The 23,819-nt window shown below is 41.3% G+C and overlaps 1 protein-coding gene across 5 annotated transcripts in view; it reads left to right on the top strand.

The window, feature by feature from the left end:
* The window catches only part of blnk (B cell linker), a 200,726-nt gene that overhangs the window by 46,248 nt on the left and 130,659 nt on the right, over window positions 1-23,819 (top strand). For 3 of the 5 annotated variants that reach the window (XM_033033623.1, XM_033033624.1, XM_033033622.1), the window contains exon 3: window positions 4,215-4,261. In XM_033033623.1, the coding sequence (XP_032889514.1) occupies window positions 4,215-4,261 (47 nt within the window). Of the gene's footprint in view, window positions 1-4,214; window positions 4,262-9,736; window positions 10,016-23,819 lie in introns of those variants that run through there. The other 2 variants (XM_033033628.1, XM_033033626.1) reach the window with 1 other exon arrangement.

Genomic DNA, 23,819 nt, shown 5'->3' with positions numbered 1-23,819 from the left:
ATACGTGCCTGAAACTATGATGTTCAGAAACAGCTTCTTCCCTACAGCCATCAGGCTAGTAAACATTACAAGCTCCAAATAAGCTCAAACTACAGTCTTGCGAGCATTGGTTTTGTCTTTTTGCACTATTATTGTTTGTTTTTGTGTCTGTATGTGTATATGTATAAAGTATGTGTATGTATAAGCATGTGTATGTATACACACACTGAACGTTTTTTTTCATTTATGATCTTGTTTGGAGTTACAATGCTTACATTTCATTATTCTATCTGGGACATCTATCTATATTTAAGACTCTGTGGCTGTGTGTGTGTGTTTCTGCCTGGCTGTCTTGTGGGTGCCACATTCGACCTTTGATTCCATGCTACGCCGGCACTCCGTCATTAAACTCCATCATTTTTACCATGTCGCTAGCTCATTCATTTTACATCCGATTTTGCACTCCTCAAAACATTTTTTTCTTTTTATGTACCCATTTTTTAATAAAATCATACCCCCCCCCCCCCCTCCACTCACTCATTTTTCGCCTCCTGCTGGCCAGCAACGATAACACCCGCCTCTCGCCTCAAAGACCCCATTTAAAAACAGCCGAAAGAAGCCACCCCACGACCGGCAGCTGTCTCCCCCCTCTCTCTGTCTCTGCCCTCTCTGTCTCTCTGTCTCAGTGTCTCTGTTTCTCCCTCTCCCTCTCCCTCTCCCTCTCCGGAGACTGCCGCCGGGGGAAAGCCCGGTTGGACGACCGCCCGCCCGCCGCCGCGCTCGGCATCCTCAGGTCTATCCCCGCCCGTGGCCCCCCTCCAGTCCATGCCTGGTAGGGAGGCTGCTGCCTGGGCTTGAGCAGAGCCTGTAGCTGGAGTGAGCGCCCGCTCCAACCCCCCCCCCCCCCTTCACCTCTCTCCCCCATCCTCTCCTTCCTCCCCCCCTCCTTCACCTCTCTCCCCCATCCTCTCCATTCCTCTTCCCCTCTCCCCGCAGACAGAGCAGAACGGCGGCTGTTGCCAGAACCGCTACATTAGGTAGCTGCTGGACTCCAGCCCGCCCGCCTGCCCATACACTACAACCTCCCCCCCCCCCCCATCCTCAAAATGCTCTGCAGATCGTGAGGTCACCGAAGGTCACAGCCGGTCACCGGTTTGAACATGGCGACAGCAGTTAATGTCGCGCGGGGCATTACTCCCTCTGGGAAACCTGAAATTCCTCCGTTGATCGCAGGCCCCGTCCGACCCGCCTGCTCACCGAGTTCAGGTCCGCCCTCTACCTCTCTCTCCCCCACGTCTCTCTCTCTCTCTCTCTCTCCCCACCTCTCCATCTCTCCCCCCCTCCCTGTTCCTCCCCTCCCTGTCCCCCGATCCCTGCCCCCCCATCTCTGTCCCCCCTGCCCCCCCTCCCTCTCTCCCCTCCCCCCTCCTTCCCCCCTCCCCCTCCCTCCACACTCCTCCCTCTCCCCCACCCTCCCGTCTCCCCCTCCCTCTCCCTCCCCCTCTCCCCCTCCCTCCCTCTCCTCCCTCCCTCTCCCCCTCCCTCTCCCCCTCCCTCCCCTCCCTCCCTCTCCTTCCCTCTCCACCCCTCCCTCCCCCCTCCCTCTCCCCCCCTCCCTCTCCCCCTCCCTCTCCCCCCTTCTCTCACTGCCCTCACTCTCTACCCCCCCCCCCCTCCCTCTCTAGACGCGCCTGCGAGTTGGGAGCTATGCGTCAGTAGATAGGGGCGATTTTGGAGTAAAAGGAGCAAATTAATAATATTAATATATTAACAAGGGGGGTAGTTACCGTGTGTGCAGGGGGGTAGTTAGTGTGTGTGTGGGGGTGGTTAATGTGTGTGACGCCCAATGCCCCCTCAACTGCACGTTGGGGGAACAGACCCAACGGGTCTGCACTTGGTCTAGTGTAATAATAAAACTCTCTCTGCAATACCTTTGAGTTTAATCTATGGGTTATTCAAAATATGGCAATAATTTCCATTTATATAGTTCCGTTAACATTGTAAAATCTCCCAGGGTATTCACAAATGTGTTATTAATTTGTAACACTAAGTTGGAATAATTCGACTTAGAGCCCTGTCATTTTGGAAATGGAATGGAACTTATTGCCAGAGCTTTATAGCTTGTTTCCCCTCAACCAAACAGAAGAATTTGTAGGCGAGAAGGAAGTGATGAAAAGCCAATGAGACAATCCAAACACAGAAAGCACAGTTGACATTTTGAGGGAAAAGGAAACAAAAAGGGAATATCGAGCTAATTATCGAGCAATTATATTTATTTTAGTTATACTTAAAACATTCCAGCAGCTGCCATGTCAAACATGAAGCTCAAAGGTTTCTGGAAAAGATGGACCTAAAAAGCTGGAGTAACTCAGCGGGTCAGACAGTATCTCTGGAGAAAAGGAATAGCTGGCGTTTGGGGTTGAGACCCTTCTTCAGACTGAGAGTCAGGGGAAAGGGAAACGAGAGACAGTGATGTAGAGAAATATGGAATAAATGAATGAAAGATATGCAAAAAAAGTAAAGATGATAAAGGAAACAGGCCATCGTTAGCTGTTATTCTAGAAAACTATAGCTGCCTGCAAAGTGTTAAAGCCTGTAAATGTTTAAATACTGTGCTGAGCACACTGTTCAGTCAGGTGTGCTCGGTGCATGCATGCACTAAAGCTGGTAAATTCCACTCAGACCAAGATTCCCATTAAAGTCAATATTGTCCTGGCTTTGAATCTACTTGTTACTAAGTAGGATCGAAAGTTTAATAACTAGGCCCTTCCTGCCTGCCTCAAAACTACATTTTTAATATTGATTTTTCACCACAGAGCAACAAACTGACATTCAGACTCAGGAAGAAATCAATCATTCAGGCCTTTTCAGTAATTGGTTTAACATTTGTCTCTCAGTAGACATTGTTTCACTTCTCAGAGAACTTAAAGGCTCAAGAAATGTTGAGAGACAAATCGGTAGTGGTTTCAAATTTCCAAAGTTTGTTCCCAATGTAGGTAATTGACTCGTCGTTCAATCTAGCTGAAGCTAAATTTTAATTTAGTCTTGTATCGTACTTTAGCTTTGTTGTATATAATCAAAAATGCATTTCTAGTTTTGATTTTCGTGTCAATCTTATTTGAACATTATCTTACTTATTTTAGCCTATTAAAGGAAAACCATCTGCTCGGTGCAGTTGTTGTCAACTTGCAATCAATTTAAGAAAAAGAAAATCAAATTCTTCTCATAAACTGTGCATTGAAAACAATAATTTCTTAGTGAATTTATTTCTGTGGACCACAATCGCACTGCCTTCCGTTTCATTACATTTCCATGGATTTTGACTTCCTTTTTGAGTAACTTAAAAGCAGGAAGCCGAGGTCAAGAATCTTGAAGATGTCAATGTCCAAAAATTAAATGCCATGAGTATCCCTTCTCAGATACTTTTCCAACTCCACCTTGAATCTCCTAATATTGACAGCGACCAAATATTTTATTGTGGACCGCTCGCTGCATTTTCCAGCAGTGCAGAGGAGCTTACAGGTCGAGGTCTTCCCATGTGACAGCTGAACTTGACATGGTGTTAGAGATGTGTAGGAAAGAGCTGCAGTTGCTGGTTTGGACCGAAGATAGACACAAAATGCTGGAGTAACTCAGCGGGACAGGCAGCATCTCAGGAGAGAAGGAACGAGTGACCTTTTGGGTTGAGACCCTACTGGTTAGAGAAGTGTTGTCGGAGTAACCCAAAGGAGTAACCTCATTTTATAGATGATGCCAGGAATGAACATCTAGGCAGTTAGATGTGCTCAATATGTTGATGATTAAACTACTTGCAGCAAAGTATGAACTAAATCATATCATCCATTTTTTCAAAATCAAGTAACCTTTTTATTCTGTAGGAAGGAACTGCAGATGCTGGTTTACACCGAAGATCGACACAAAATGCTGGAGTAATTCAGCTGGACAGGTAGTATCCCGGGAGAGAAGGAATGGGTGATGTCTCGGGTCGAGACCCTTCTTCAGATTCCTGCCAGCGGTCTGAAGAAGGGTCTCGACCCGAAATGTCACCCATTCCTTCTCTCCAGAGATGCTGCCTGTCTCGTTGAGTTACTTCAGCATTTTGTGTTTACCTTTTTAGTCTCTCACGTAATGCACAATTACAATTAATTATATTTGGTTTTGATAAGAATGTAAATGTTATATAACATGTTATTAATGTACAAGTAATAATAAATAAATGTCTTTTTCTTTTACAGAATTCATGCGATAGTCTCCAAAACCGATTCAATGTCATAGATTTCCCGTAAGTAGAAATTTGCTTTTTTTTTAATGTGTAGCACAAATAATAATATAACATGTGTAGGAAAGAACTGCAGATGCTGGGTTAAATCGAAGGTAGACCCAAAATGCTGGAGTAATTCAGCGGGACAGGCGAGATCTCTGGAGAGAAGGAATGGGTAACGTTTCGGGTCGAGACCCTTCTTCAGACTGATGTCAGGGGAGTGGGCGGTACAGAGATAAAATGTAGTCGGAGACAGTAAGACTGGTGAGAGAACTGGGAAGGGGGAGGGGGGATTGGAGAGAGAGAGGGAAACCAAGGGTTACTTTAAGTTAGAGAAGTCAATGTTCATACCGCATAATCTGTGGCAAGGACTATGCTCTTGTTTCCTGATGGTTTCTTTTGAATGGCACAAGGTGGAATAGCTTTATTGACATGGGGCAGGAATCTGAAAAAGGGTCTCGACCCGAAACATCACCCATTCCTTCTCTCCAGAGATGCTGCCTGTCCCGCTGAATTACTCCAGCATTTTGTGTCGATCTTCGGTATAAACCAGCATCTGCATTTCCTTCCTACAGGGGAGTTAAGAGTGAGTTATATGGTAGGCAGCAAGAGTTAAAGTTGGATGGACCAAGAGCATTAACAGTTTCTACCCATGTGCCATAAAAGAACTAAACTCAGATAGACAACACTGCGGGCAACCCAACACAATTTGTGGTGCAATATAATGCGCAATATTTTTTTATATTTCAATTATCTATTTATTAATTTCATTTACTGATCTTGTCGGTATATGAGAGTCAATGGTTGTTTGTGTTTTTGTTCTTTTAATCTTTTATCCCGTGTCTTCTATGTATACCACTGAAGGTGATGCAATGAAATTTCTTTGTACAGTTGTTGTGCAATGACAATAAACGTATTTGATTTTATTTTATTTTATTTGAGTTGATTCTAATAAAGGGAAGTTTTCAAAAGAGGTTCCAAACTAGCGGTGCGCTTGGGTATAAAAATTAAGAGCTGATTCATTCCAGAGTGAACCAGGCCAATTCTAGCCCAAGCCAAGCCTAGTTATTAATATTTTTATACTTGGCATAGCTAACACCATTAATATAACAATCCTAAACATGCAATTGAAACAACAGTCTGAAAGGGTACATTGACAGAGATGCCATTCTAAAGTGGTGCCTTCTATTTTAAATCCAAATGGTCCTATTGAAGAAAAAAGGAACGTATGCAACAATACTATGCTCATCATACTGACCAGGATAAAGTATTCAGCCAGGGGACTAGCCCACTCCAAAGGTATTATCAGAATATGTACCTACCCATGATTCATATGTAGACGGGAGCAATTGGGACTTGAAGATGACGAGCTTCTACTTCAAAGAGGAGTTGAACAATTTTGGGCGGAACCCATTTTGTCCGTGTGAGCTGCTGACACAAACACCCCAAATACTTGCTTTTCAAGTTTAGCAGCTTGGGACTTTAATCAGCATGTTGGCATTTCATAGGGGGAGGTACGTGACCATTTAGGATGGAACAAATACCAAAAAGAACATTTCTGAAAGGTCTTCAAGGGCCTAAGAATGCCGACTTCAGTAATTCGTTTTGAATGAATGAATGAATGAATGAATGAATGAATGAATGAATGAATGAATGAATGAATGAATGAGTTTATTGGCCAAGTATGTACACATACATGGAATTTGCCTTAGTGCTCCGCTCGCAAGTAACAACACGACATACAATAAACAATTAAGAATAACAATTAAGAATAAAACATAAAACATTAAGAATAAAACATTAAAGTTGAAACATGTGAATGAAATAAAATACCAGAGCAAAAGGAGGCTATTTTGGTATTTGTGGGAGCTAGCCATTTACAATTATGCCAATCAATTCCTCTTTTATGGTACAGGTTGATCACTGATTTGTCCGGCACCCTCAGTTCCAGAGCATTTCTGGATTATCCATTTTTTCTGGACCAACAGAGGTCATATGAAACAACAACACACCCCTGGTCTCCTAATGACACCCCTCTCATGTTTCGAAAGCACCATGGAGTGCCAAAAACTTAAAAAATATATATATATAAAATGTGAATGGAATGATCCCATTGCCTCCACTATGGTCTGTTTACAGTAAACCCTCTTTATAATGGGCCATAGCAGAGGGAGTGATGTCCGTTATTGCAGGTGGCTGCAGGTGGTGGTTAACAGACAAAAGGACACAAAGTGCTGGAGTAATTCCGTGGGTCAGGATCTCTGGAGAACATGGTGGGGTGACATCGGGACCTTTCCTCAGACTGATTCAGTCAGCTGAGTTATCAGGCACTTTGCACCGTTTCACTTTAAAACTAGGCACCAATGCCGCTGGTCTGCACCAGGGATCCCTTCTTCACCGGTTCACATGGCTGTTGTAGTGGCTCGCGTTGTAATCCCCGACAGGACGTTCTTGCTTCAGGCCACTGACAACGACAGGATGCTCTTGGTCACCCTGGGGCTCCCTCCCCTCTCACCTGCTCTCGCTTCCAAGGTGGTGTTTGTCGACGACTCCGGGGGTGGGCTGTGGCTGTGGAGGGAGGAGGGGTAGGAGGGTGGAAAAAGAGGCCGACTGGACTGAGACAGGAGAAGCAGGTGGCGGTGGTTGAGTGGATAAAGCCACTGTTTTACAGGTGAGAGGGGCTCGCTGGTGCTACTTGCCTGTCGGGACTGGGGTCGCAAGCCGGGGCTCTAAATGTCTGGGGAGACGGTGGGAGTCAGGGATGGGTCGGCAGATCATTCCATTCACATTCAGATTATAACACCATATGTGGCCGCTCAGGGAATTTCAACTGAGTTCCCATTTGCCCGGAATATTGGGTGGGTGTACCGGAAAATCTGTGTTCAACCTGTTCCTCTATTGTCTGTGGGAGAGGCTTATGCCAGTACAATGAGACATATCTCGTTTTGGTTTGTTTCAATTGTTGCTCGCCGTACTTTGTTTCTACATTATTATGGTCTAGTTTACTCAGGATCACTAAATATTATTTTTCTTGTTGCAATTAATGTGCTTTAAAGCTGCAGCAAGTCAGAATCTTATTGTTCCAGTGCAAATGACAAACACCCTTAACTCTTGGATCAGTTCTGTGATGCTTTCCCTCTTTGGAGATACTTCACAAGTTAAAGGAGTGGAATTGGGCCATTCGGCCCATCAAGTCTACTCTACCATTCAATCATGGCAGATCTCTGCCTCCTAATCCTGCCTTCTCCACATAGTCCTTGACATCCGCCCTAATCAAGAATTTGTCGATCTCTGCCTTAAAATCCACTGACGGCCTCCACCGCCCTCTGTGGCAATGAGTTCCACAGATTAACTACACTCTGACTAAAGATGTTCCTCCTCACCACCTTTTTAAAAGAGCACCCTTTAATCCCAAGGCCATGACCTCTGCCCCTAGACTCTCCCATCAGTGGAAACATCCTTTCCACATCCAATCTATCTATGTCTTTCTTTATTCTGTAAGTTTCAATGAGGTCCTCCCTCAATCTTCTAAACTCCAGCGAGTAGAAGCCCAAATTTCAATAAATTGAGTTTGGCATGCTGGCGCAGTGTCAGATACCCGGTTCGATCCTGACTACGGGTGTTGTCTGTCCGGAGTTTGTACGTTCTCCCTGTGACCTGCGTGGGTTTTCTCCGAGATCTTTGGTTTCCTCCCACACTTTAAAGACATGTAGGTTTGTAGATTAATTAGCTTGGTATAAAAAAAAATTTAAATTGTCCCCCGTGGAGCCTTCTCAAAACTGTCCAGCCGGCTCTGTCCCTGCTTGTACAGGGCCTCAGCGTATGTAGGAGGACACAGCGTGGGGGGACTGCCGTGAAGGAGGGGGAAGGGCAATGGAAGACCCGGCATGGGGGCAATGCTGTGAAGGGGGGAGAACGAAGGGAGACCTGGCACAGGGATATTTTGTAAACGCCATCAGTGGTGACCATTGCTTACCATGGGTAGGCAAAGAATTTCACTGTGACTTGTCACATGTGACGATAATGTATTCATTCTTTCAGTTTTGAATTTTCAGACCCTTGGTCGTAGCTCAGTAATCCATGTTCAGTAATCATCCAGTGATCTATCAGAAAATCCGGGGGGGTAAATGTAGACAATGAAATTAAAATGTAATGGGAACCTGAATCCTATTCTTCCACCACATCCTTAACTATGATGCTTTTGTTTACACTTGTTTAGCTTGGCTTGTGATGACTAATGGAGATCCTCTTGCCTAATCTGCAGTTTCACTGATTTCACATTTCGCACGCCACTTTCTAAGGAAAGCACACAATGCTTTCAAGTAAAAAAAAATTACTGAAAGCCCTTTGAGTCGGGGAGCATTCCAGAGAAAGAAACAGAGTGAACATGACAGGCGATAAACTTCCATGTATAAAAGCTCACGGACTGTACACTGAAAGTTTCACTTCTCAGAAGCTGCCAGGTCGGCTAAATGCAGAATAGGTTTTTTTTCCCCCTTGTTTCTGATTTCATGAGACTTTTCTTTCCCACAGTCTGCCTATTCTTTCATAATTTCTTGACATTTGTTGGCAATTCTGCCTCGAGCACATGATAACTCATTGGGATCTGGGGGCTCCTACAATAAAACTCCTTTCTTGCACTGCCTGGTCTGTGACTATCACTCAATATTATTCTGTGTCAATTTTGGCCTGTAGATTAGATTAGATTAGATTAGATTACCTTTTATTGTCATTCAGACCGAAGTCTGAACGAAATTGAAGCAGTCATACATACAATACAATACAATAAAAAACAACAATACACACATAGGACGGGAATAAAAATGATGAGTTGCAATGGACACAAGTATCCTCCAGCATTTCCGCTTCCAAAGGTTGAACATTTCTGATCCTGTTCTACCAGTGTATCAGTGGAGGAGTAAACAAATCATCTGGACACCTTAGTTTTGCAACAGATACTGTTAGAACAAGTGATGCTGCTGGGAAGGTATCTGGATTGTCACCTGTATTTTGAACAGTCAGCGCAGGTTGGAAAGAGAAAGAAGGGGAATTGCCCATTTACTGTAGCTCAATGGGTCAGACAGCATCTCTGGAGAAAAGGAATAGGTGACGTTTCGGGTCGGGACCTTTCTTGTGTATATTTTCAGTTTTTTTACCAGCATCTGCAGTTCCTTCCCTGCCCATTCACTGTACTGGCTGATGTAAGGAAACTGTCCTCTCCAACAGTGGCCCCATATCCACACAGAGCCATGAGATTTGAGAATGCGAGTGAATGGAAATACTTTACTATCATTTCATGGAAAAAGCCAGGTTTACACAGATTCTGCCAGCTGCATCCTGAATTTTAATACAGTGAATTTTAAAAGTGTTCCAAATAGGTGAAATGTCACTGATACGGTCACCATGAGACTGCCTTGAATATTCTCTGAATGCCACACCCATAATTATCAACTTAAATCTCGCTTCACCTGTAATCATTAACATGATCAACACGGAAGTTTCAGACAGAGCCGCAGAACCAACAGAGGACGAGTACTGCTTTGATTCTCACGTTGGAAGAAAACGTAAATAATTTGATTCCGGTCCCTTTTCTTTGAAATAATACTGAATGCATGTCCTGGGAGATGCATAACTAAAACGTGTTCAAACATCCGTCTACTGACTTTCCACAAATGTTTGTTTTTTGTCTGAGAATCTGCACAAAAAACCCAGAGACTACCGAGTGTTACCAGCAAATATTCAAATAGCTGTCAGCTGAAGGATGAAAGGTGTAAGGTACGCATTATTCCTCTCATTTTTTTATTTATTTTTTTGCGTTTGAGCAAGTTGATGACATTAGTGAACCAATGCAGTGAGTACTGGTTACTATTACAATTTGTTAGCCGAGAACCTGTTGCAACCTGTTGGAATCAAATGTATCATGTTAGAGTTTAGTCGTAATCTCAAAGTAAAGACTACGTAACCTGAATTCTATATACTGTGGATTTAGAATGGAATGGAATACTTTATTTAAAATACTTTAGAATACTTTGATTAGTACGAGTGTTAGAGGTTATGGGGAGAAGGCAGGAGAATGGGGTTAGGAGGGAGAGATAGACCGGCCGTGATTGAATGGTGGAGTAGATGATGGGCCGAATGGCCTAATTCTATCACTTATGATCTTCATTGTCCTTCACAAAGTTTTAATTTAAATACTTATTTAACTTCAGTGCTTCTTTATCTCCAGAACATTATTTAATCTGTTTAAAATTATACTGATGAATAGGTAAGGCAGCTGTTTAGTTGGAGGTTTCTTGGTTGTCTGCGGGGAAACGAAAGGAAGATTTAAAGTCGTAGAGAGACACTGGTAGAAACAGGCCCTTCGACCCACTGATTCAGACCTGGCCATCAAGAACCCAGACTGCAGTTGCTGGAATCTGGACCAAATCATAAATTGTTTTTAGTACTCAACAGCATTGGAGGAGGCAAAGACATGATTGAAGTTTTCGGGTCAAGACCCTACATCAGCATGGTGCTTGCCCTACGGAGTTCTAAAAGTAGTTGTTTTGTTATTGTAAAAAGGCCCCTTTTTGCACTAATCCTCCCCTAACCCATTATATTCTCTTTTCATTTTTATCAGCCCCTCTACCCCTGATTCAATCACTCATCTTCACACTTGGATAATTTACAATGGCCAATCATCCTGCCAACTCCACATGGCTTTTTTTGGATAAGAGAGGAAACCAGAGCACCCAAAAGAAATCTGAGCTCTCTCCAGATAGGTGGCACCAGAGGTCAGAATTGAACCTGGGCCTCTGAACCCAAAGTAGCAGCTCTACCACCTGCGCCTCTGTCTCTTTAATATTACATTTTGACGGCCTTGTGAGGAGTGGATGTGCACCCTGAGCTGAACAACGACTGCAGAGGACTGTTTAATATCCTGTCAGGTACTGGCTTGGGTATGGATGTAAGATGTGCATTTGTAGGGGGAAGCCAGGAATATCGCCATGGAAGAAGGGTCCTGACCCAAAACATCACCTAGCCATTCCCTCCACAGATGCTGCCTGGCCCACTGAGCTACTCCAGCACTTTGCATTTTGCTCAAGATTCCAGCATCTACATTTCCTTATGTAGCCATTGATCTTGTTGGTGTCATCCCAATGGTTTCAGTTGGGAGGTCCTGATTGATACTATTTTGTATTTTCTGTAATTATGAATGAATGAAAATGTGCTCTTTTTGAATGGTTATCTTGTAATTCAGAAAATAGTACCAAAGGTATCTGGACAGATTTCTTCTTTGAAGTATGAAAGATATCTTTTATTAAGATATTTAATGGTCTAAAAATTCACTCATTCTAGCTGCCAGGTTAGGGAATTTGATATCATTGTGCAATTTTCCAGTTGTTAGTTGTCACTCCAATAAATTAGAAGGGACACATTTCAGAAAATTATGAACTCGATTTCTTGAAGTGTAAAACTACAGATGTTAGATATATGAAAAAAACATTAAAATACTCTATGTAACGTTGTCGGGAGAGAAATGGAGATGATATTTTAGATGCATGTTTAAGAAAGAACTGCAGATGCTGGAAAGATTGAAGGTAGACAAAAATGCTGGAGGAACTCAGCGGGTGAGGCAGCATCTATGGAGCGAAGGAATATTCAAAGGTTATTTCAAAGGTTATTTATTGGTCACATATACCTAGGTGTAGTGAAATGCTTCTTGCCAATGCAGCACATAAAGAAAGAATACAGACATAACATTAATAAGAGATTTAAACATAAAGAACATCCCCCCACAATGGCTCCCACCATGAGGGAAGGCACAATATCCAGTCCCCAACCCCAGTTCACCCATAGTCAAGCCAATTGAGGCCTCCACAGTTGCCTCTACGGAGGCCCGATGTTCCTGGCCGTTCTCGCCGGGTGATGGTGCTCCGGCGTCGGGAGAATCCTCACAGCGGCTTAGGACACCTGGAACGGCCGCTTCCGTACTGGAGGCCGCGGCTTCCAAAGCCAACAAGGCCGCGCCGGTTGGAGCTCCACTACTGGCGATCTCGTCGCGAGATCCCAGGCTCCCGGTGTACAGTTCAGCGCCGCCGCCCGCAGCTGGCCGCTCCACAGTCCCGCAGCTCCACGATGTTGTTCCCGGCGGTCTTCAGCTCACCGGAGCTCCAGCGCGGCGACCCAAGCAAGGCATCGCCCGCTCCACGATAGCGCTCCAGCGCTGTGCCGCTGCCGAAGCCGTGGTTCTGGGCGGTCCCCATCAGGAAACACCGCTCCAGGCCCGCTGGTAGGCCGCGAGGACGGGTCGAAACTGCAGCCCGGAGAAAAGCTGCCTCTCCGACCAGGTAGGGACCCTGAAAGGTAGTTTCCCCCTTCCCCCCCACCCTCCACATAAAAAAAGTCTAGAACTCCAGAAACAAAAACACTTTAACTAACTAAAAATAAAAAAAAGATGAAAAGACAGACAGCTGCTGGCTGGGCAGCCGCGCACAGGTCAGCGCCCCCTGTTCGAATAGGTGACGTTTTAGGTCGAGGCCCTTTTTCAGACTGGTGCATGTCCCTTTTATCCTAACTGGGAAATATTATTAATGCTATGCTTTACGTTGCAGAAAATTGGTAAAGGGCAGAAGGAACAAATAGAAATGAAAGGGGAGAGATCAGGAGAATGAAGGACATAATTAGAGGTGATAGTTTAGTTTAGAGATACAGTGCAGAAATAGCTCCTTCGGCCCACTGGGTCCGCATCGACCAGCGATCCCTGCATATTAACACTATCCTACACCCACTAGGGACAATTTTTACATTTACCAAGCCAATTAACCTACAAACCTGTACGTCTTTGGAGTGTGGGAGGAAGCCGAAGATCTCAGAGAAAACTCACGCAGGTCACGGGAAGAGCGTACAATCTCCGTACAGACAAGCCCCCTGTAGTCGGGGTCGAACCCGGGTCTCCGGCACTGCATTTGCTGTAAGGCAGCGACTCTACGGCTGCGCCACCGTGCCAACTGAAAGAGTCTGGTAAAGTCTAGTGAATAATGAAAGGTATGTTTGGGGGAGGCACAAAAAGGAGGATAGAAAATATATTGGGTACACTAGAAGTGGAAGTGGCGGCGCTGGTGAACGGCTGCGGCTCACCTGCAGTCCGTTTGTTTTTACTTTTTGGTGTTGTTTTTTTTCGTTTTGTCTAGTTAAGTTTTTGGTTTTTAGGTTGTGTTTATGTGGGGGGTGGGTGGGTGGTTGAAACGGGGCTTGCTGTCTCTCCCTTCGGGGGAATGCGACTTTTTTGTCGTATCCCCCTTCTCTGCCTCCGTCTGCGCTGAGGCCCAATGGCGGAGCTGGCGACCTCGAGATTCCGGAGGCAGAGCCAGTCAGGACTTGCCCTGGGCTCGCTCCCGTGAGGGCGGCCCGGCTCGGGGCTGGAACGGCGCTCCCGTGAGGGGCTGTGGCGCTCCCGTGAGGGCGGCCTGGCGCGGGGCTGAGACTCTCCCGTGAGGGGCTGTGGCGCTCCCGTCGGAGCGGCCCAGCTCGAGGGAGGTATGGCGCTCCCGTCGGAGCGGCCCAGCTCGAGGGAGGAACGGCACTCACGTGAGGGCAATCCGGCTCGGGGCTGGAACGGTGCTCCGGTGGCTGGGACGGCGTTCTTGCGGCGGTGACCTGAGTCCTGGGTTCAGCCGCTGGCCCGGAGGGCGGCAGCTTCGACCACCCCGGGCCGCGGTGTTTGAGCCGGCCCATTTGCGGGGTTCGGTGAGCCGCGGGACTGTTTGTGCCATCGCCCGGTGGGGAATCGCCTCAGCGCAGAGGGAGAAGAGGAGGGAAGAGACTGCAGCCCTAAGATTTTTGCCTCCACCACAGTGAGGAGGTGTTTGGAGGACTCACTGTGGTGGATGTTAATTTGTGTTTATTGTTGTTTATTATTGTATTATTGTATGTATGACTGCAGGCACGAAATTTCGTTCAGACCGTAAGGTCTGAATGACAATAAAGGTATTCTATTCTATTCTATTCTATTCTATTCTAGGAGACAGTACAAGAGTGGAATGGGTGATCACTGATTATCTGAAATGTGTTTATTCCCAGAGCTGTATTATGTCCTTTCAAGACGTGAGCTGCAGTTTTCATTTAGTTTAGTGCAAAAGCAAAGGCTAAAGTTGGTGAGGACAGATGGCAACAGAATGGAATGGAAAATTGAAATGACAGATCACTGAATACTCGGGTTCACAGTGGTGGGTTGAATAAAGGTGCGCACAATCTTTGTCTGGCTCACCCAATGTAAATGAAGTCACTCTGAGAAATACAATACACTCAATTGAAAGAAGCATAAATAAATTTCTGCTTCACCATTGATTGTTTGGGTCACTGGACAATAGCTAGGGGGAGATAAAAAGGCATGTGTTCCATCTCCAGATGATTGATTGGAAGCTGCCCTGAGAATGGAACTAAGTATGGATAGAGAAATGGCAGATGAAGTTTAATCAGAGCAAGTGTGAGGTGTTGCCTTTGGGAGGTCAAATATAAGGGGAAAATACGTAATTAATGGCATGACACTTAATTGATGTACAGAGCCATCATGAGGTCCAAATCCATAACTCCCAAACAATAGCAACACAAGTAGATAGAGTAGTAAAGAAGGCATAGGGTGTAGGAAGGAACTGCAGATGCTGATTTACACCCAAGATAGATGCAACATGCTGGCTTAATTCAGCGGGACAGGCAGCATCTCTAAAGAGAAGGAATAGGTGGCGTTTTGGTTCCAGATCTTTCTTGAAACTGAGAGTCAGGGGAGGGGGAGACACAGAGATAAGGAAGTGTAAGGTGTGAGAATGAGACATAAAAGGGGGTGAGGATCAAGGAAAATATAGAACAGATCATTGTTATCTAGGAGAAGGTTACAACAAAGCAAACACAGATGAAATGCAATCAGGGACAGTCAGACTGGTCGGAGAACTGGTAAAGAGGATGGATGGAGAGAGAGGGAAAGCATTTTGTGTAAGTAACTTTCGCTTTCCCTCTGTCTCCATCCCTCCCCTTCCCAGTTCTCTGACCAGTCTGACTGTCCTTGATTACATTTTATCTCTGTTTTCTAACAATGATCTATTCTACAGTTGGGAAGAAACTGTCCCTGAATCTGGAGATGTGCGTTTTCACACTTCTATACCTTTTGACTGATGGGAGAGGAGAGAAGAGGGGACGGCCAGGGTGCGACTCATCTTTGATTATGCTACTGGCCTTGCCCAGGCAGTGTGAGGTATAACTGGAGTCAATGGAAGGGAGGTTGGTTTGTGTGATGGTTTGGGCTGCATCTACAATTCGCTGCAATCTCTTGCGGTCTTGGATGGAGTTGTTCCCAAACCAAGCTGTGATGATTCTGATATAATGCTTTCAATGCTGCATCTGTAGACGTTAGCTAGAGCTGTTGGGGACATGCCAAACTTCCTAAGCCTTCTAAGGAAGTAGAGGCATTTGTGTGTTTTCTTGGTTGTTGCTTCAATATGGGTGGTCCAGGAGAAGTTGGTGATTGGAATTTGAAGTTCTCAACCATCTCTACTTCGTCACCGTCAATGCAAGCTGGGGTATGTGAACCGCTTCACTTCTTGAAGTTGACCACTATCTCCTTTGTCTTGCTGACATTGGGAGAAAGGTTGTTGTCTCAACAATCAGGACACGAGGTTCTCGATCTACTTCCTGTACTCCATCTCATCACTACTTGATATCTGGCCCACAATGGTGGTGCATCAGCACATTTGAAAATTGAATTATATTTGTACATTGCTGCACAGTCGTGGGTGTACAAGGAGTAAAGAAGGGGGTTGAGACTGCATCCTTGCGCAGTCCCTGTGTTTACATCAATAGCTGTGCTTCCAGCAATAATCAAACAAAATATAACCATTGGAGCTAGGCTGGGGATTGCAATAGTGGGCCTAGGGGGGAAAATATCTAAATACAAACCTGTATTACAGTATGTTTCTGCTTTTTGTTTCTCTGCTTCAATAGAGCACAGCGTGCTTCATTGTACCGATACTCAATGGAGACTGACAGTTTAAGTGTTAAAACTCACTGGCTTCCAGTGTTATTAAGAAGCAGGTGAATGGGTAGTTCATCTTCATTTATTGCAGCTTCATTAAAATTAAACCTAAGCTGTAAGAATACAGTTGTCACAATGCAAGGGTGAAAAATCCAATCTAAAATGACCTTGCAGTAGAGGCCGTAAGAACATAAAAAAAACTTTTGAGTATAATTTCCACGGGGGTTTCCAGCAATTCTGCCTTAATTCTAACAGAAAAGCAAAAATAGAATTAAAGATATGGAGGTCTTTAACCTAGGGACCTGTTGATGTCGTATTGAAGTTAAGGTTGCTGTTGAGGAGAACTTCAGAAACACCAACCACCATCCCCCGCTCACCCTAAAACCCCCAGGCATTGCAGATGTATGTTTGCCTTGTGCACACTTTGTTTACAAGGCTGTAAGGCACACTTGTTTATGCGTTGGCCATGGTTACTTGAAACAATATATGGTTGAATGAACAAACAGCGCATTACTTCTCATTTCTGTTAGGAGTTTATTGCGGAATAAATCGGGTAGTTGCACAGAGTTTCTTGCCCAGATTAGGTGAATCGAATACCAGAGGACATAGGTTTAAGGTGAAGGGGAAAAGGTTTAATAGTGATCTGAGGGGTAACTTTTTCGCACAAAGTGTGGTGGGTGTATGGAGCTCGCTGCAAGAGGATGTAGTTGAGGCAGGGATTATCCCAACATTTTAGATACAGTTAGACAGGTACATGGATAGGACAGGTTTGGAGGGATATGGGCCAAACACGGGCAGGTGAGACTAGTGGGCAAGTTGGGCCGACGGACATGTTTCCACGCTGTATCACTCTGACTCTATGACTATGACTCTATTTCCAGTGGAAGAATAGGTTAAATGTTTATGGATTCTAATATTTGAATAATAAAAAAGGGTCTAATTTTGTCAGTAAAATTGTCACATTGAGTTCAGTTAGTGTTGAACAGTATCCAAGTCATAGAATGTGTGCAGCTAACACAAGGAAAACATGTTGCATATAAAGAAGAGAAAGGGCGTAGCGTGATAAACATGTACGTGGAATACAATAAAAGTTGGGTTAATACAATCACGTTTGGTACTATGTAGCTGTTTCGCGTGCTTGCAAAGACTGGTTTAGTTCCAGGAGGAACTACAAATTATCACAAATTTTGGAGGATGTTGTGTGACTGCCTGTCTGTTTTATTTGCAACCACAGTATATATTTAGTTGTCAGCGTGAACATTTAGGGGGGCATATAACATAATCTAATGGGCTGTAGTGTGTGGCCTGGACTACATTCCTTCTCTCCAGAAATGCTGCCTGTCCTGCTGTCCAACTTTCACGACATAATTCATGACCTTTTTTTACACGTGGACATTTTTCATCATGTTGAAAAAGCGCCCCGACCTACTTGATGCCACGAGTACCTACGACTAGCATCACGACCTACCTACGACCTCGTGGCGACCATGCTGCAAATATGAGTCAAGGGCAAACTCGGCAGAGGTAGTGAATTAGGTCCTGAAAGTGAGACAGGCCCTTTACTTCAACATTTTGTGTCTATCTTCTACTGAAAGTTAAAGTTTGCTGACACCATCGAAAATCCATGATGATTTGTGGGAGTTGGTTTTACAACCGATCCTATTGTGCATTACAAATCACATAATGCTAAACATTTGTGTTTGTTCCTGCAAGCTGATACTGGCACCATACACTTTTTGAATTAGTTAAGCAAGTACATGGAGAGAATATTTCACTTTTGTTAGACACAAAGAGCTGGTGTAACTCAGTGGGTCAGACAACATCTCTGGTGAAAAGGAATAGGTGACTTTGGGTCTCAACCTGAAATGTCACCTATTCCGTTTCTCCAGAGATGCTGCCTGACCCGTTGAGTTACTCCAGATTTTTGTGTCTATCCTCGGTTTAATCCAGCATATGCAAGTCCCCCCTAAACATACTTCATTTTGTAATCCTTTCCAATGCAAGACACTGCCGTGAATTAAATTAATGTTTTCCTGTATTTCACAGGAGGAATTGTGTTCACATATGTCCGTTCCAATATTTTAATTGTAATTCTGATTGGTGTGGTCAATTTTATATCAGTCAGAGATTGCTTCCTTTTCATATTAAAATACAATGATGTTCCTTATTCTTTTTTTTTTTTTTTTGAAAATATTTTTTATTGGAGATAGGTACATAACCAAAATACATCATTACATGTCAATTATTATTACATTGTCTCCAATACTTTTTACCTTTTTTTTTTTTAAACTAGATAGAACTAAAGAGATAGATGAAGTAAAGAAAGAAAAGAAAGAGAAGAAAAACAAAAAACAAAAACAACAAACAAAAAAAAAAAAGGTAGTTAGAGAAGAATGGAAAAATTTGTTAAAATAAAAAAGACTTCATTCGAGATATTTTCGTACATTTCAGAGTATAATATTTCATCCATTCTTTAGCCCGCGCGCTAGTCAGGTTCCTGTGCTGAACCATTCTGACCCTTTAAGTAATCAATAAAAGGAGACCATGTTCCAACGAATGATTCCTGTTTATCCAACAGGGAAAATCTGATTCTTTCCACGTTTAAGGTCTCCGTCATTTCTATAATCCACATTTTGATTGTGGGGGCCATAGGGCCTTTCCAAAATTTTAGAATTAATTTTTTTCCTGTTATTAAACTATAATCAATAAAGTTTCTTTGTGTTGTTCTAAGTGTTTGATTTAATTCTAATATTCCGAGTATTATTAATTTTGGATCTGGGTCCAATTGTATGCTGGTTACTTTAGATATTATACTAAAAATATTTACCCAGAATTTTTTTATTTTTATACAGTTTGCAAACATATGAGATAATGTAGCTTCTAAATGTTGACATTTATCACATATAGGTGAGATATGTTGAAAAATTTTATGTAGTTTTGTTTTTGAATAATGTAACCTATGTATTACTTTAAATTGTATTAGAGAATGTCTGGCGTTTAGTGAACACTGATGTATGTGTTGCAAACTTTCTTCCCAAGTATCTTTCGTTATTACTTGATTTAATTCTTTTTCCCATGTTTGTCTGTGTAAGTCCGTCGAGGGAATGTCACTGTCTAATAAAATATTGTATATATAAGATATTAATTTTTCTGTATTAGGATGTTTGTTCCAACATTCATCAAGAATTTCTGAATTTCTAATTCGAAAATTTTGGGAGTTCGATTTTACATAATCTCTAAGTTGAAGATATCTGAAATAATCATTTCCTCGAAGTCCATAAGTCTGTTGCAATTCCTGAAATGTCAGAAAAGTACCTTCCTTGTAAAGTTGTCCCATATTTTTAATTCCATAATTCTTCCATTGTGTAAAACCCCCGTCCAACCATGAAGGCTTAAACAAAGGATTATTCACAATTGGAAGAAAAAGTGATAAATTATCTAATTTTAATGTCTTTTTTAATTGTTTCCAGATTCGTATAGCACTAAATATTATAGGGTTTTCCCTATAAATTTTTTTGTTTAATTTAGACGTAGCAAATAATATCGAACCGATATCAAAAGGTAAACAATCTTCCTTTTCCATTTTTAACCAGTCTGGTTGATGATCTATTTCTTCCAACCAGAAATTCATATTTTTAATGTTAACTGCCCAGAAATAAAACAAAAAATTGGGTAAAACCAAGCCTCCATTTATTTTTGATTTACACAAGTGTCTTTTGTTTATCCTATGATTCTTATAATCCCAGATAAAATCATTAACAATAGAGTCCAATTTTTTTTAAAAGTTTTTTGCCAGATATATCGGAATTGTCTGAAAAAGATATAGTATTTGCGGTAAAAAAATCATTTTTATGGCATTGATTTTGCCTACCATTGAGATAGGAAGTGTTTTCCAGTATTGAATATTCTTATGTAGTTTGTTCAGTAATGGGGGGAAATTTGCTTTAAATAATGATGTATATATCTTAGTTACATAAATACCTAGATATTTAAATTTTTCATTTACTATTTTAAATGGAAATTGTTGTATTGTCTGTTTGTTATGTTCCCTTATTGGCATAATTTCACTTTTATTCCAATTTATTCTGTATCCTGAAAGTGAACCAAATTGGGTTATTAGCTTTAATAAGTTTGGAATACTAATTTCTGGTTTTGTAATGTAAATTAATACATCATCTGCGTATAGAGAAATTTTATTCACTGTGTCCTTTGTGTTATACCCATGTATTTCCGGATGCCCCCTTACTCTTTCTGCCAGTGGCTCAATAGCAAGCGCAAATAATAATGGAGATAATGGGCATCCTTGTCTACAACCTCTAGATAGGCTAAATTTAGGTGACAACCTTTGGTTTGTAAGTATTCTAGCCGTGGGATTTGTATATAACAGTTTTATCCATGTACAGAATTTCTCCCTTAGCTGCATATTTTCCATCACCGAAAATAAATAAGGCCATTCGACCTGATCAAATGCTTTTTCAGCGTCAAGTGAAATTATTGCTAGATCTTCATTAATAATTCTCTTAGAATATATAATATTAAATAATCTTCTTAGATTATAATATGAGTACCGTTTCTGAATAAAGCCTGTTTGGTCAGGGTGTATTAATTTATTCATCACTGTACCTAATCTATGCGCTAGTATTTTAGTTAAAATTTTCTGATCTGTATTTAAAAGTGCAATTGCTCTGTATGATCCCGGGTCTTCCAGATCTTTATCAGCTTTAGGAATAAGTGTTATTATTGATTCATTTAAAGTGTCTGGAAGTTTCTGTTGAGTATAGATATACTCATACAGTCTTTGTAAACGTGGGCTAAGCAAATCATAAAATTTTTTATAAAATTCGGAACCTAAACCATCTGGTCCTACTGCTTTACCATTTTTTAAAGAGCCAATAGACTCCTCAATATCCTTTATCGTAATCTCCCTTTCTAATAATTCTCTATCGTTTGAATCTAAACCTTTTAAATTACATTTTATTAAAAAATCTGCTATTCCTTCTGATTGTGCTACGGTTTTAGTTGAATAAAGGTTATGATAGTATTGGAGAAATCTATCATTTATATCCTTGGGCATTTTTAATAATTCTCCTGTCTCTGTTCTAATTTTATGAATTGTTTTTTCCCCTTCCATTTTTCGTAACTGACGTGCTAATAATTTTTGTGGTTTGTCTCCAAATTCAAAATGTAGTTGTTTGGTTTTTTGATAAAGTTTTATTACTTGTTCTGAATACATTTTATTTAATTTATATTTCAATACAGCAATTTTATTATGTTTTAAAGTAGATGGCATTCTCGCATTTTCTATATCTAGTTGCTTGATTTCAATTTCCAATGTTTGTTGCTTAATCCTGTTCTCTTTATTATAAAATGCTTGAGCAGAAATTAATGTACCTCGAACATACGCTTTAAACGTTTCCCACATAAGAGAAGTAGGTGTTTCAGGGTTGTCATTTACCTCAAAAAATATTTGAATCTGTTTAATAATATATTCCTGGCATGATCTTTCGTTCAAAATTTGTGGGTTAAATCTCCAATATGCTTGTTTCTCGGACATTCCATTTAATTTAATCATGAATGTTACAGGTGCGTGATCTGAGATTATAATGTTATGGTATTTTGAATTATAAATAAATGGGATAAACGTAGAGTCAACTAAAAAATAATCTATTCTTGAGTATGTTTTGTGTACTGGTGAGTAAAATGAATATTCCCGTCCCGTTGGGTTTTCTATTCTCCAGATATCCTTAATATTAGTGGTATTAATAAATGAATTTAGAAATACACTTGATTGAGATTTTACTTTTTTTTGCCTTGATGATCTGTCTAAGTATGGATCTAGTGTACAATTGAAGTCTCCTCCAATTATTAATTTATATTGTGTAAATTCAGGAATTTTATTAAATGTTTTATTAAAAAACTTGGGGTTATCAAAATTAGGCCCATAAACATTAAGAAGAATCACTTTTTCTCCATTTAACTCTCCAACTAATATAATATATCTACCATCAATATCCACTATTGTTGAAGAGTTCTTAAAAGGTATTCCTTTACGAATTAGTATTGCAACTCCTCTGGACTTATGGGAAAAGGAGGAATGATATGATTCAGCGATCCACTTAGCTTTAAGTCTATGTTGGGATTCCTTTTTAAGGTGTGTTTCTTGTAGAAATATTATATCTGTTTTGATTAAATTTAGATGTGCCAAAACTTTACCTCTCTTAATTGGTTCATTAATTCCCTTGACATTCCAACTACAAAATGTTATTCCCTGACCCCCTCTTATCATATTAACATCTTGCATATTGTTTCTAAGGTGGTCTATAACCGAGCAGAAGGTACAACACATAGAACCTGACCCTGCTCCCGAACCTCAAATAGATGAATTTAAAATCATATACATCGCTCTTCCGAACACATCTCCTTGTATTAGTCTTATTTTTCCATTCAAACATTAAATTATAAAAATATTTAAAGTGAAAAAAGTGATAGAGTTGGTTAGTATAGGGTGAAAGAAAAAGAACTACATCTACAATTAGTGTAGTTAGTGATAGCCACACTAACGTGGCTAGAATTCTAAAGACTTCCGTAGCCTTTGTAAAAAAAAAAAATTTCCAGCTCCGTGCCCGAAGAAAAAAAAGATTATTTCTAACATTCAAATAACTTCTTTGGGAGTAACAAACTTATTTACATATCCATACGTACACACACACAATATGCACACATATATATATATATACATATACATATATATACATATATACCCATATGCATACATACACAAACACGTGACCCTGCAGAAAAGTTCAAAAACAGCAAAAATTCCCAACGTTATTATTCTCACATATCATATTAATTTTTTCGCTAAATCTATAAATTTAATTTTAAATCGAAAAATAAAGAGAAAAACCGTTAAACTTTTTTAATGACGTAATCTAATTTACCTCTTGCATATCTTCCTATATAATATAAGTATGTAATTCATTTCTACGTTAATCAAAGACTATTAATTATTAATCATTGTTATCAATCATATACAGTATTAAATTTTTATGAGAAATGTTAATGTTAATAATTTTAGTGGTAATATAGATATTTAATAAGTATTAGTTGTTACATATATAGTTAGGCATGAATATACAGATAATAATATTGATTAATAAACAAAAATACAAAGATCACGGTTTTATCCAATGTCCTCCGTCCATTTCGGTTTCCGAATGTCCTTAAAGCTCTTAAAAGAACTTTAAAGGTCCTTTTAGATCTGGCTTGACTCCTAAGGGGTAATGTAAATTCTTCCGTCTATGGTCGTGTTATTGACTTTTTTGGCATATTCCAGTGCTTTTTCATGGTCTGTAAAAAAGTGCTCCTTGGACTTGTAGAAGACTCTTAGTCTTGCGGGGTAAAACAAACTGTATTTCAGATCAGGTACCTCCTTCAGTATTCTCTTTGTCTCAGTGAACAGCGCTCTTTTCTTGAAGACTTCTGCCGGATAATCTCGATAAATACTGAATCTCGCACCTTCAAAAAGGAGCTGTCCACCTCGAACAATTTTCTTCATTAAATCATCAAATT

This window comes from Amblyraja radiata, chromosome 15 (genome assembly GCF_010909765.2).
Source record: "Amblyraja radiata isolate CabotCenter1 chromosome 15, sAmbRad1.1.pri, whole genome shotgun sequence".
NCBI classification, from domain to species: Eukaryota; Metazoa; Chordata; class Chondrichthyes; order Rajiformes; family Rajidae; genus Amblyraja; species Amblyraja radiata.
This window is presented reverse-complemented; position numbering and strand designations above follow the sequence as displayed.